The 15,003-nt window shown below is 38.4% G+C and overlaps 1 protein-coding gene across 1 annotated transcript in view; it reads right to left on the minus strand.

Annotated features, from left to right (window-relative positions):
- The window catches only part of LOC306774364 (glypican-5-like), a gene marked incomplete at both ends in the record, with an annotated part of 133,618 nt that extends 118,860 nt beyond the window's left edge, over nt 1-14,758 (minus strand). The window contains 2 exons of the mRNA XM_079264383.1: nt 11,859-12,020; nt 14,608-14,758. Coding sequence (XP_079120509.1) covers nt 11,859-12,020; nt 14,608-14,758 — 313 coding nt within the window. The remainder of the gene's footprint in view (nt 1-11,858; nt 12,021-14,607) is intronic.
- Between the last annotated feature and the right edge of the window lie 245 nt (nt 14,759-15,003).

Here is a 15,003-nt window from a genome sequence, read left to right on the forward strand (position 1 = left end):
GAGACAGAAAACAGAAAAAATATCACAAACAATAAAGTTTGATTAAAACTGTAGTCTTTTTGTGATGACATCTCAGCTATTATTCTGAGTGGAGGACTCATGTCAGGTTTAGTCTTTAACTGGATAGCCAAGTTATTCCTGTTTAAATTTAAGGGCTGCTTCCAGAGAAAGAAGCTAAACACTTCACTTAACATACCACCAAATTAAAGTTAACATATTCTAGGTGGAATGTGTTGAGTGTCAGCCCAGCCTTTGCTGCACACTGACATGATCATGTTTTTTTAGCCATACAGTGAGCTCTCTTACATCAACATTCAACTGAAATATCACCCTGCTGGTCTTGACATTGTTCAACATCATGTAAATCTGTAAAACAAAATTTAAACAGTGTAAATCTGTCACAAAGACTTCCTGTTGAGCAGCGCGCCAAACCATCTAATCTTGAAAATGGCCTTAAGACAACAGCCAGCAGCTATAAATCTCCATTTCAAAAAGGCACACAGGAAACACTGTAAAGTGCTGACAAGTGTGTGTATTTTTAGGGTTCATCTTTATGCAGCTAGCGGCTGCAGTGCAGTGTGTGATGAAAACCTGGGTGTGTTTAAATGGACAGACAAAAATGTGAGATGGAGACAGTGGGCGTGTGTCATGCTGGCAAGTGTGTGACCGTTGATGTCCACGTAGAGGACGTATTAATAGTCCAGGATTAAAGAAAGTGTGTCAAATGAAATGGATATCCTGAGCAGGTGTAAACTGAATACACATACACTGAAAGAGAGTTAGCAGTAAGTTTTTAACAGTGTGCAGGGAATTCTGCTGGAATGTCAGAGGAGGATGCAGATTTTAAAGTTATTTATGGAAAAAAACCATTTCAGACAGCAGTTTATGTTCATGCTTTTGGTTTCTGAGGCACAAATGTCTACAGCTAACCCAACAATATGAAGCAAAAGAAGTAAAGAGTTGACCAGTATAAACTTAAGCAATAAAAAAAAATATAAAAATAAAAACAATTTCAAATTTTGAAGTTTCACTTGTCAAGGCATTATAACAAAAAATAATACAGCCCTACATAAACAGATACCATGGCCTAATACACTGTTTATTACACAAAAAAAAACTGACTGCAGAAGCAATGTATGTTTATTCATTTATTCCATTTCTTTGTTTATTTATTTCTAGGATTCCCAGTAGATGCTTTCAAGGCAGCGGCTAGTCCTCCTGGCGTCCATGTATAAAGCCAAGAAGTATAAATACAAGAAGTTACATGTATTAAATGCATTTATGTGAGACAAACTTACTGCTTTTTTTTAGAGGGTATGAAGTAAGCAGGGGCTGCTAATCAATCCCAATTTGTTCACTGATCATGTGTGAATGTGAGAAACTCTATAAAAGCAGAACTTCTGTCAGTATTGTATTCTGAAGTGTTCAGGTGTGCGTTAACATGACTTTAAAGAGAGCCAATCTTGCTGTCCTTCTCTTGGAAGCGTTAAAAGGTCGTTTTCAAACAATTTGAGGTCCATTAAAAGTGAGAAACACTGTTGAGAGGGTAAACTTTCAAAGCCATTCCAAATTGTCCAAGTTACAGACATTCCAGCTAGATCCGCCCACGCTCAGACCAAAAAAATACCTGGAAAATCAGGAGCTGCATCTCAGATCCTACAGGCTTCAGTTAGCATTTATTAAAGTTCATAATATGACTGGAAAAAGGCTGAATAAGTATAGCTTATTTTGAAGGATTACCAGAGAAAAAAAAGACATCTTTCAAAACAAAATGCAGACATGCAACTTAAATTTGCAAAGTCACATCTAAACAAACCACAACGCTTCTAAAATAATGTACAATGGAGGCATCAGACCAAAATGTAGATATCTGACCATAATTCACAGCTCTACCCCCATTGTCTGCCAGGCTTCACTATAACTTATGTGTTTTTGCACCCTATTACTTAACCTCAGCAATGTCTGAGGGTGGGGCAATAACAGGGGCATAAAAAGGGACAAGTTTGGACCACAGTGAGGCAGCTGCATAACTAAGAAACACATTATTAAATTTTTTCATTTTAATCAGGAGTCAGAAAAAAAATCAATTTTGATCATCCAAAAAAAGAAAAAAAACAGGGTCCTCTAGTAACCGCAGGCATTTGTCCTCTTTAAAAGAAAAGAACAGTGTTCATAAGTTTGCAAAAACAAATGTGAATATAATCACATGTTCACATGATGTATACTAAATTAGTTCATAATTCAATTACTATCTTCTAACTGAGAGGATCAAGAGGCTCTTGCATGAATATTAGCCACATGTAAAGCTAACTAGCAAGCATCAAATGGCTTTCAAGCTGTTAATCCTAAATCATTTCCATCGAAAAAGAAAAGAAAAGAAAAGAAAAGGTTTTTTTTTTCTTTGAACAAGTAGCCAAGACTCCAGGAAGTTACTCTTTCCAGACCAGAAAGTCCATGGCAGAACGTCAAGGAAGTCAGACTAAAACTTCCTTTGACTGGATTAACCAAAAAGACGAATTGTTAGCAATTACTGAGCATTACAGAATCTGGTTGCCAGATTTAGTTATTCTCCAATAAAATCTAGCCATTTACAGTTTCTAGGTTACGAGGTTCCAGGTTTAGCTACATGTCACTCCATATTTAATTGTCAGATATATGATTGGTTTCATTTTCTCAATTTCCCATTCTCTTCCAGTCTTAAGCCTTTTTCCTCATCAAGCTCTGTCAGAAAGCACACAAGTGTGTTTCCTTGAGTGCCCAACACTTTGTGTAGGTAGAGAGAGTAGTAAGAGGATTAGAGAAGTGCCTTGCTAACTAGCATGTCTGACACAAGAGCTGCAATAGATGACAGAGAGAAAAACAGCCACAGCCAGTCTGACATTGTGTCTTTGCAGTGGCCCAACGCCTTAACTGTTGAAGGGTATTGACTCTGAATAATCCTGCCTTCCTCTAAATCCTCATCTTCTGACTTCAAACACTGTGCAAAGACTTTCAATAGAACCTGGCATCCTCCCAACTTTCTCTCCTTCATTTGGTCATTCTTCGTCTTCTACATTCTTTTTTCACCCTCTGTCCTCCCCTGGATCAACTGTCCAACCCTGAATCACAAAGCCAGGCTCAAATTCTGTGGGAATCGAGAAGAGAGGCCCCTGCAATGGCTAACACACACACACACACACACACACACACACACACACACAAAAGCTCTTCTGGTAAGACTGACAACAAAGAAGAGACGGTTGTAGACCTGGCAGATAAAGAGTTTGCTAAATGAAAGGTCCCACACAAAGGAGCAGAGAGCTGTTCAAAATAAATGTGAACGCCAGTTTTGAGAATTCCCTAAGAAATCTTAAAAGAGAGAAAAAAAAGTCAAACTATTACCCCTGGAAGTATTCATCAGGCATTCATGTTGCAAGTAAAACTGGATCTTAGATCTTACATGGATGGATGGATGGATGGATGGATGATACATACATAACATTTTAATTATTAACAGAAAGGATTAGTTTGCTTGTGTACAAAGTACAACTTGTCTTTGTTTTTATTTCATTTTGAGAGAGGCAGTAATTGTGTGCACCTTATTTCATAACATATCTTTCACTATGCAGAGATACTTCACTTTTCAACACAAACATAAGCCTTATGATGGTGGCTCTGTGGGAAAAAGGACATAAAAAGAGTCACATAGTATCAAGGAGTCAGAAACATGCACACCAATTCCAGCAGATAAATTATTTCATGAGTTAAAGCTCATAAGTCAGGACATCAGGAGTCATTGATGTATGAATGCATGCTCAGCATTCCAGGGCAAGTTATTGTTCCACCACTTAAAACCAGACAGAAATATCTTTAAAAAAAAAAAAAAAAAAAAAGAAAGAAAGAAAGCCAACTAACCAAGATACTTTGCTATCCCTGCAAATACATAACAAGAGAATGAACAAACAAAAAAAAAAAGTGGGAGGGGGGGCGGTCTTGTAAGACACTGTTGTGGTATTTAGGCACCTTCACTCTGCAGACCGGAAAAGTAAAACTCATGTCTTTATTCTCTTTATAGCAGCATAGTGAGGAATGCAGCCAGTTTGTGACCAACATAGAAATTTTACTGGAAGTGAACACTGTGTTGACCTCAACGATCTAGTGCTGCTCAAGGCTGGTCACAGCAAAATCTCTGTCTTTGGTCAGACATGACTCTTTAGACCCTGAAATTCTTGGACAAATGTGGATTGCAAAGCCATAGCTAGGTTTTTGTCATGAAAAAGGCAAGATAATGATGTAAAATCTCATATAATCGTTTAATTTCCGAGGAAACATAAATAAGTGAAATAAGACAATACTGAATTAATTTTGTTCTAAAAAAAAAAAAAAGGTCCATGTAATAATAATTAGAAGATTATTAGAAACAATCCAAAACTTGCCATAAGGCCCAAAAACTATATTGATGTTGGACTCTGAAGCACCAAAGGGTTGCTGAGGTTGAACATCCCAACTACAAGACAATTACACATAATCCAGACATATCTGACATAAATGAATGAAGTCATGTATGGTCTTTTTTTCTTAAATATAAGATAAAACAAATTAAAGGCAAATATGTAAAAGATTTTTATACTGAACAGAATTTTTTATTTTTCAGCTTATGTCTGAACAGTCTGAATTTGATCTGATGAGAGAAGGTGGTCAACTTCCATGTTTCTGTTCATTTCTGGGATGAAAACCTTTTTTGGATCATTTCAAATGTTCAAGCAAGCTACAAAAAATGATGTTTTGCTATCATCTTATGATCAACAAGGAAAATGAGCAGCAGAGGCTCATTAGATGGAGATCAATTTCTTCACTGAATATTTTTTACAACTTAAATCTGATGGGAAAAGAAAATACACATAAGGAAATGGTCAGGAGTAAAAAAAAGAAAGTCTGATTGGGTTGGACTGCATTTGAAGCAAATCATAGTTGGTGTAGTGCCTTCCCATGAGATGGTCCTCTAGGGTCTGGCACTAGAACATTAGCAGTGGATGCTCTCTGTCCTCGGACATCTGTAATTAGGACATCTGTAATTGACAGGCCAGGTATAGATATTGCTGTTGATGCCACTAAGGGGTGTTTTTGCCACAGGGGGTGATCTTACTGTGCCTCTGGTTCAAATGTTTCACAAGAAAGCGTTACCTCATCACAGGGTGAGCCATACAGTTTACTCCCCCACAAATGTTTGGGCTGATCCATGACTACGACTGTCCTAAGAAAGCAATCCAACGTCATACTTTTTCTCCACAAACCATCTTATGGCAAACATTATAACATTATAAAATGGAATATTTCTATGCTGCATAATACGAAAACGTCAGTTTATTTCTCACAGATTGAAAAATAATTGTCTCAGTGTTGGATCTTCTTAGAAGCCAGCATAATAGGAGTAAGTTTTTTTGTCCTTTAAACTGTATTTTAAATAGCTTTTCTCTGGGCTCAAACCCAGTATGTTATAGCTTGAACTGGACTTGAAGAGAATTTGTCCACTAAAGCAGAAACTCTGCTCCAAACAATTCCATCATTTGTATCATTATCATCTTTTAAGAGGACTTTGCACCCCCTCCCTCCCCTGCTGCACATCGATCTGACAAGACTATTCTCTCACTCACACAGTGAGACCACCCCTATTATGTTCTGTTCTAAATGCAAATGCGAAGATTATTTAAAACCTGGTAAACAGAAAGACAGTATTTGCAAGTGTAAATTGCAAATTTTGAGAACAACAGGTTTTCGCTTCAGTGATGCCGGCCGTCAGTCTTGCCTGTTTAATCTTGCACTTATCTGCACCACTTGGGCTCCTGACAAAACAGAAGCTTGCAATTAGAAGAAATGCTTTTTTAAAAAGCCAGTGCTTACCGCCTGTCTGCTGGATTCCTGCATTTCATAGTGGCTTTAACTGTATTTCTCTTCTCAGACTCAAAACCAAAATGACACACTGACTGGAAGGAAGACCACAAGCCACAGAGTGTTAATGGTCACAACAGCTCCATGCCAGAGACATTCAAGAAAAGGGAGCTTCAAGATTATAATAGCTAGTCTCAATCTGTTCTTAAAGCAGTTGTTTAGTACTGGGGGAATCTTCAAACTAAATTATGATATACTGACACATACATTTTTATGTATTTATTTACTAAACTTGTGGCATTTTTCCATACTAAATACTATAAGTCTACAATCAGGCAAAAGTGGATGCATTCAGATACCAGCTGTTTTTTCTGTTGTTAAAAGAAGGGGATTGTCCACAGTTACACTACAGCTCCGCGTTCACATATCTAGGTTTATTATGTTGTCACTTAGCTACACTTTTATGTGCTGGTATGCCGTGATGGATCCCTTAGCTTTGTTCTGCGAAAAATCACAAAAGTCATAGGGGACAAAGATCTGCTTTGTGATTTATTGAAACAAAGTGTTAAATAATGAAAATTTTCCAGTGAGCTACTGGCTGTATTTCTTCTCTTCTTATTCTTTTTGGTGCATCCTCCCCTTTGTGATAAAATCTGTTGTTGCTGCCCCCTCACAGATCAAGATAACTTCCAACCAATCAGCATTCATTCTCTCTGAGGGATCACCAAAATCCATCATTCTTGTATGGGGTGAGATGGATGCACACTGATACAACATGCCACAACAGATAAGTCTGTGGAAGTGGTTAAAATCAGTTTGATGTTTGTGTGTATGTATGGATCCAAATCATCAACTTATCAGCTAATTTGACTTAGATCCTAAAATCAATATCTCCAAGAACCAGTTTATTCTTTGTATCTCCAGCTCTAAAATACTAAAAAAAAAAAATAGCTGTACATTCTGGTTTTCAACACCTCAGGAAGATTCCAGGGAGTAACTTCAGACATGAAGTTTTCTGTTCTGCTTTTATGTGTCAATACAAGAATATAATAACTGCTAATCTATTTTAATGTAAAAATAATCTATTTCTAAGGTCAAATATTTGCTTTTTCCTACATTTTGACTAACTGAGAGGGAAGTTATTCCACAATTTTAATAACTTCATCAACAGACATCCAAGTATCCTACGTTAGCACATTCCAGTGCTTTACCTCAAAACAGTTGTTCAACTCAGCATTTCTCTCAAGAGCATTGTTTAATCTGCCGTATTCAGAGAGCGTTGAGCTCTAATTCGAGCTGCTGTCCTCAGACATCTCTCTCAGGCATCTCAACAGCTGATTCATTGTGCATTCTGTTTGACTTTTATTTGACTCCTGCCTGACGGGGTGCTGTGATCGCACAGGTTGGTTGCCATGGATGTGAGGCAAACCTGCTCGTTTTTTTTACAAAAACAAAAAGGTTTCCCCTGAAGCCCTGCTCAGCAGGCTGCATATTTGTGCGTTGTGTGGACAAAGTGCAGAAACCTCACAACTGCTGAATGAAAACCTGCAGCCCTGGGAGACTTACTGACAGACCAGGAGCTGGAGGGAGAAAAGCAGTCTGCTCGAGAGCTCCAAGAATGTCTGCTGACAATACGTGATCGACTTAGTCTTGGGTATTTTTTCCTATATCAGCTGCCTTGTTATCATTTGGCAGTGAAAGGACCTAAAAGTCGGCAGTCAGGTTCATTTAAGGATGAGACACTGATAGCGCAAATAAAAAAATTTTAAAAAAGAAAAATATTATCAGCCATTACTAATTTGAAGAATAACTCAGCAGTATGGGCCTCTTTTCACAACATTAAGTACTCACTTTGTAAAGGGACATGCCTTTTCTAAAGTAAAAGACATCCTACAAATATTTTACTGGGACCCTTTTAAAACATGATTGCCAAGTCCCTTGAGTAAAAAACATTTCAAGAACATTTAATGGGTTCATTTTGTTTGTGATTGTCTCCTGAGAGTTTAAGACCAGTATCCTGCTACATTCCTCTAGTCTAGGCCACCCCCTCAACCCCAGTTGCATCATATAAAGAGTCCTAATTGAAGGCTTTGCACAAGACAAATGATCACATTAGCCGACCCCCCTCTTAACTCATCCTTCCTCCTTTCTGTGGTTGTAATGCGTTTTACATTCTGCTTGTTTTCTAAAGTCTCTCAAATTACAGTACAGGCTGCCAATCATAGCAAGACTAACTCTATGGGACTTGCATTTCTGAAATACCCAACATCCATCCAGTAAAAAGGTCAACATTTCCTGTCAGTTTTAACCCTGTGCACCAGAAAAGACAAGGAACGGTGATGCTTCAAATGTTAAGGATATTAAACTATTTCATTTCATACAAAAGTCCATGACCCTTGTTAAAATCTCCTAATAGAACCCGTCACGTAAAATGAGTAAGAAGCAATTCACTCATATCAGTTCAGCATCATTGAACACTCCCAAGAGTTGAACAACAGATTAAATGATCGGCTTGATTCTTGACTGATTCTTTTGTCTGTGCATGACCAACAAAAACGCTCCCTTTTCCGCTGCGTTGGGATCTAAGAACTAGCCAGACATTTCTGTCCCTCTGTGCTTCCCATACATATTGTTCCACAGTGAGTGTTCTCCATGTAACAAAGGCTCCTGAAGCATCTACTGCCAAAACAGAACAATACCACGTGGGTGGCATGTGTGTGTGTGTGTGTGTGTGTGTGTGTTTGTGTATGTGTGTGATAGACATTTGTTAATGCAAGCTAATAGATTTGACTAAACATCTGAATAAGTATCAACATTGATCTGTATGAATGTTCTTATAGAAAGAAAACAGGTGGAGTGAAATAATCTGGTTTCTGCAGTTTAATTGCAATACTAACTTCTGTACTTGATAGATTGCATCTTCCAACTATGATCATTAGTTTATTCTAACCTGTCATTATTAAAGAGGAGATATATTTGGATTTGGCTGAAGGCTTGAATGATTAAAAGTTTTCTATAGTTTCTGACCACCGGAAGTGCAATGGATCGTTTTATATGCATCACACATGCAAACAAACATCTATTATGAAGTTTGCATGATGCCATTTGCCTTTTCAGTCTGCAGTCGTGATTAAATATCCTGTTTTGGACTTCTATGGGGAGTTTGTTATTTAATGTTAGGAGATTTTTATAGTTCCTATACTGTTTAGAAACAAAGACAACATGGTGAGGTTCAGAAAAATTACAAATAGGCATAAAAAAACTGTCTTGCATTCCTGCACGTTGGAAAAAAAGCATTAATAGAACTTCCTGTTGATATGTGAATCAAAAACTTCCTGACTAGACTCTCAGGAGAAACGTTTAGATTATACATATTTGTGGTCTGCTGAGATCTACAATGGCTACATTTCATTCCGGCAACTAGGCTGCTTCAGGGATAAGGGGATGAAGGGACACAGTGTAGAGCTGAGAAATCAAGACAAGCAAACAGAAAAACAGCAATGATCACATTTCTCTGCAACAGTTGCTTATACAGAGAAATGAAGAAATCAGCTTTGTTGCGCAATACTGCAGTTTAATAAATATAATATTCAGAGCAGAGTCCAAATAACTGACAATCTGTTGTATCATGTACGTTGGATTTTGGAAGCATCCTGCGGTATTTGTTGACTGATGGAGGCTGATGTTGACAGGGAATTCTGTTTGGTTTGGCAGAAGAGAACACTGGCTGCCATTACACACATGAAACCATGTGAGCACTGCTTATTGACTGTGTTTTCAAACAGCTACCAGCCTCTGCGGCCAAGTTTGACTCGCTGTTACGTTAAATCAAAACCATAACTACCAAAAACTTTTACAGTAGTATTTTCAAAAAATCATGTACCACCTTTCATTTCTTTATATTTTGAATACAAGAAGTCAGACTGTTTTCATTTTTTAAGGGGTCTTGATTAATTATTGTCCTGGATTTGTGAAGGATTTTTAAATTATTCCTTTGGACATTTTTTGGCTCATGTTCAGTACTAACCTTGAGCCTGATCACTTTCAGGGGCTTGTTTAATAAAGCACTCAGCACTAACCTGTAAATCATTCTGAAATACAGAAAAAGCACCTAACTCCAGGGCTGAAGCAGTTACATTTACACCCATTAGCAAAGAACTGATTTTAAATTATACTTTTGGGCAATTTGTTATAAGCAGCCTGCATCAGAGGCACATTATTTGTTCTCATTTCTTTTGTTACATCTTTTTGAAGATGACCCAAATAACAATGTTTAACAGGAACAAAATCAATTTTTTGCATCAACAAGTTGATTATCAAAGGAAGGAAGGAAGGAAAAGCGCAAGGTAGATAAGCATCTGAAGCATTTGTCCCTTTTGGGTTTTTTTCATCTATTGTTTGAATTGAGCAGAAATGATCATGGTTGTGAAGAAGCTAATCATTTGGAACGGAGATGAACAGAAAAGGTTGGCACAGGCCAAATAACACAGGACTAGAATGAAAATCGGTAGCAAAGACTCTTGGTGATGAATCCCATTTTGGAATGCTGTCAGGAGAGAGTTCTAACACTGAATTTCACTTTCATGGCCACTTTCACCCAATGATGTTGGGGATTTTGAATAAAACTGATGAAAGTATAAGTACGGTGTGCAATCATAAAGAGAAAAAAGTCCTTAAAAACCGCTGAGAACTATTCCTGAAGACTATTTCAGAGGGTTATATCAAACCCCATTATGCAGAAGATAAGTCTCCACAGGAACAACAGCTTCAGTGATAAAAATTTGTTTTCAATGCCACCTCAGGTTCACCTTCTTGCTGCTGTAAATGCCAGTTAAACAACAAAATATGAATGAAATCATACGCTGAGATAACTTAACAAAGACACTTTAACTCCCTTTGAGAAGTTGAAAAATATTTATCTAAGTAGGTGAAATTTGATAGTTTTGATTAGTAATAAAAACTGTACTTTGTTTTAATTGGAAAGTGTTTTTTTCTGTATTACCTGGCTTTGGCTTGGGGATAAATGTCACAGACTGAGTAAAGAACTAGATCAAATAACACTGGATTGACACCTTTATGGCACTAAAAAGGTTTCTGACTGAGTTTTAACAGGATTTTAGATGTGCCATGTGTCATAAGCTTCAAACGTGATACTACAGTAGGTAGGTTATTTCAACTTCAAAGCCTGAACAGGCAAATGAAACATCGGAGGACAAAAAACAGGGCATTGCCCCTGCTAACCACAACTAAAACACTGTGATCATAGAAGACTCTCCTATAAACCATTTGAGTTTCGGGGGAGGATAACAGCCCGTCTTTAAACAGAGAGCCGTCGTTAAAGTGAATTGGCTTAATGATACGTCTGAGACTGCACGTTCAAGTCATAAGCTCTGTATCTCTTGCCCACCCGTTTCAGCCACCATATGACGGCTATCGGAGTGAGAGAAAAGCTCATGCTGGGCAGGCAGAAAACGCAGACAGAGGCAAGTCACTACTTGCAAGCCATTGCTGAGTGAAAAGATGGTGAGGAATGGAAAAGAACACAAACAGACATGGAAGTCCACTTCAGTGAGTTAAAAATAAGAGTCTTTGATTGAACAACAGCTTTCAAGCTCTCTTAATATGAAAGTTGGAGACATTTTATAATACAGAGTAGTAGGACACCTTACACAGAAATAAGGACCCTCTAACTCTCCAACAGGAACAGACAGCATATCTGAAGATCAAATGGTAGTGGGAGATCTACTCAAAGGACAGAAACAGCTCTTTTTTTTCTCTGAAGTCCAACCTTACACACACAGAAACACACATAATGACTCATCCGCTGTTTTAACAACAACCACACAAACTCCCCCAACTCCTCAGGGATGCTCAAGCTTGGAATAATACACAAACATACGCACATACACTACGCATCAGCAGGATAAATATTTGCACTCAGTCCGTGTTTATAAAGTTACAGTAGTGATAACTAAATGCTACACAATTACCTTGAAAAGCAGCTACGTTGCGTGATAAGAGAAACTTCAGGTCGGAACTGGATGCCTGCAGGAGGTTCTGGATGTCTCTCCGGGCTGCCATCTGGTATTTCTCCTCCATCTTTTTGGTGCAGCACGTCAAGTTTCTTGTCGTGCACACCTGAAGGTCTGAACCTAAGAGTCACAGATTGAATTTTGAACACTTAAAATATTACAGGCAGTTGTAGCTAGGTCTAAAATGAGATTAAACAAAGAAAAAGGTTGTTATGTTTCAACCTTTTTTTCCCCAAACTTTTCAATGGTTTGTTGCAGGAGTGTCAAACTCCAGTCGCCGAGGAGCCAGTATCCAGCCGGTTTTTGTTGTTTCCCTGCACCAATACACCTGATTTAAATCAAATGGATCCAACAGCTTCTTGTCAACCATTCGTTTAATTCTGTCAGATGTGTTGGAGCATGGAGACATCAAGAACCTGCAGGGTTGGAGTTTGACACGTGGTTTACTGTGTCTTATGAAAACATGAAAGTCGCACACTAAGGTTAGGCATGCCGTTTTATAGCTAATCCATTTTCAATGTTTAATAATACAAACAAATCTGGAGGACTTGCGAGAAGTAGCCAGGGTTATGGAAAGATGCCTGGTCTGAAGAGGAATCACACTCATGAGAGGTTGCAGATAAAAGTAACAATATTGTTCAGTTTTTCAGGTATATACCATATAATCTGAATAGTAATTTCAGTTAACCTTGTCGGGAACGTGAATATTTGAAACTGTGCGCCTATCAAATAACAGCTGCGACAATTCAGCCAAGACCATTGATGTCAATATGACAACAAAAGTTTTAGTTACTATCTCAGTCTGGACAACAGAGGTGATCCATTACAGATATGCGGCTGAGTAAATAATTCATAAATAGCTGAAATTATTGGGTCTTTCCAAAAACTTAACATCTGTTTGGTACATCATTGGTTGATTCTGTTACCTGAAAGTCTCGCAGCCATAGAGGTCAGTCAGAACAGACCAGGTAAAAAGGACAAACATAACTGCTGTTTATCGAGCAACACACGAGTGGAGCAAGAAAATCAAAGCATCTGAAACCTGAGGGAAGGTGTTGAATCAAAGAGTTATCGTCTCGATCAGATAGTGAATTGAATTGCCCCCTATACGAGCACATGTAAGTGATCTGCATATGGGACGTTAAAAAACATCTTAAAGGTGACCCAAAACTCTGCAGGAGCCTCTCAGACATGCCCAGGCAGAGTGTGCAGATTTCTACCAGAGATGCTATCAGCTCCCGGCGAGGTTTAAGAGCAGGCAATGGCACACATGTTGGAATTCAACGTCTTCCAGATAACAAAACATGAAAGTGCCCCAGGTCTTGCTTTTTTAACCTAAATTCAACCCAGACCTATTTTCACATCCCACACTGCAGATAGGAGCAGTTTTGGCTTAGGTAATACATGCTTGTCTTGCTGTGTTTTGACCCAAACTGAAGGTTGCTTGCTACTTCTTATCAGACTGGCAGCGTAAAAAGTGGAAACATCTCTCCAGCTCCTGGAATAACTGGGGACTTGGCTTCACAGACCTAATCGATCATATATGTGAAGATCACACTCAAGCATTATCTGCACCTCTGAAAATAGTGAAGATATTGGAGAAATAATCTGAATCCATCAAGGAAATTATTTATATCTTCCTGATATCCACATAAATTTGATCTTGATAAAAGTTTTAGCTGTAATGCTGCCAGAAAGATCAATGATGAACATTTAGATAGCTGCAAGTATTTTTACAGAAGCTTATCAACTCTTAAAGAAGAGGAGAGCCCCCACTTCCCACAGCTGACCACAGAAATTTCACATTATAAAACAACCCTGAGACCTAAATCTGCACAGCCACACACAAACCCATGTAAGTGGCAGTGATGGCGATGTACGGGTTATTTAGAGGTTTAGGAGGTATTTGAGGGTTTTCTGTCAATTGAATCCGTTTCCCCACAGCAGTGGTGGGGAAGAGGGTTAGGAGAGTTTATAGGCTGCAGTTTGTGGCAGGATGACAGTCAACACCATTAAGATTTCCTTTTCCAAGAAGCAGCAGTAAGTCAGACAATCACGGAAAGCCCACATAAAATACCCACACCCATAATTCCCCCCAGATATTACACTGAATTACCATGGGTGGCGTTCAGAAAGTTAAGTAAGGCCTAATTTACCTAACTTCACACTAAATAATTCCTGTTTATCCCATGCAAGCCACTTATCTGAAGTAAACACCTAAAGAAGGGAGGAGAGTTTATGTTTCCTCTGGACCAACAAGTAATCCCACCAGCTGTAAATCCAGGTGTCATGGGGTTAAAACAGCATGATTACACTAACCCCTACGCCGCTGATAATTCCATTAATCCTATACTGACTGTTCCACAAACACTTCTATTTGTTGCTCCAAATTTCGATGCAAACCCAAATTAACTTGGAAGAATTGCAGTGATTCTTTCCAATTTAATTGTAAGTCCTAATATTACAGATTAATATTAGGCTTTTATTATTACTATTATAGCTATTTAAAGTGTGGGTTTTACAGCCTAACTAGTACTTAAAAAGGCTGGGAAAAATCACTACAAAGCAGTTAATGAGCAATCTTGGGGATGTTGGCTGACTTTTGATTTGCTGACACTACAATGAAGGGTGAAAGAAGAAAGAGAGAGGGAGAGAGAGAGAACATGCACAACTGCCTTCTCTGTGCAGATTTATCTGTAACACATACCTGGTATGGGATTTAAAGGCAATAATTGATTTGGTCCGATTTGTCTGAGTTGAAAAACTTTGCGCATTTCGTCGCATTTGCTTGGGTTCCCGAGTCCAGATCCATAAGAAGATATAAGAAGGCAAACGCAGCCCGTCCACAACACGTGCATTTTAATTAAATCCCGGTTCAGTGATCCTCAGAAAAATAGGGAATATGAAGCCTTTTTAGAAGTTGGAGTAAGTCCTCAACCTAGAAGCCAGAAGGTATAGAGTGAGTCCACATTTCAGGTTTCAGTAAACAGCGCAGATCCTGCGGACTTTATGTTTCTGTCCGGATAAACCTTGAAGGTGATACAAAGTTGCAGCGGTGTGACTTGTCTGTATGAATGCCTCATGTTGTCCAAGTTGGCTGGAC

The sequence above is a fragment of the Telmatherina bonti genome (genome assembly GCF_933228915.1).
Source record: "Telmatherina bonti genome assembly, chromosome: 1".
NCBI lineage: Eukaryota > Metazoa > Chordata > Actinopteri > Atheriniformes > Telmatherinidae > Telmatherina > Telmatherina bonti.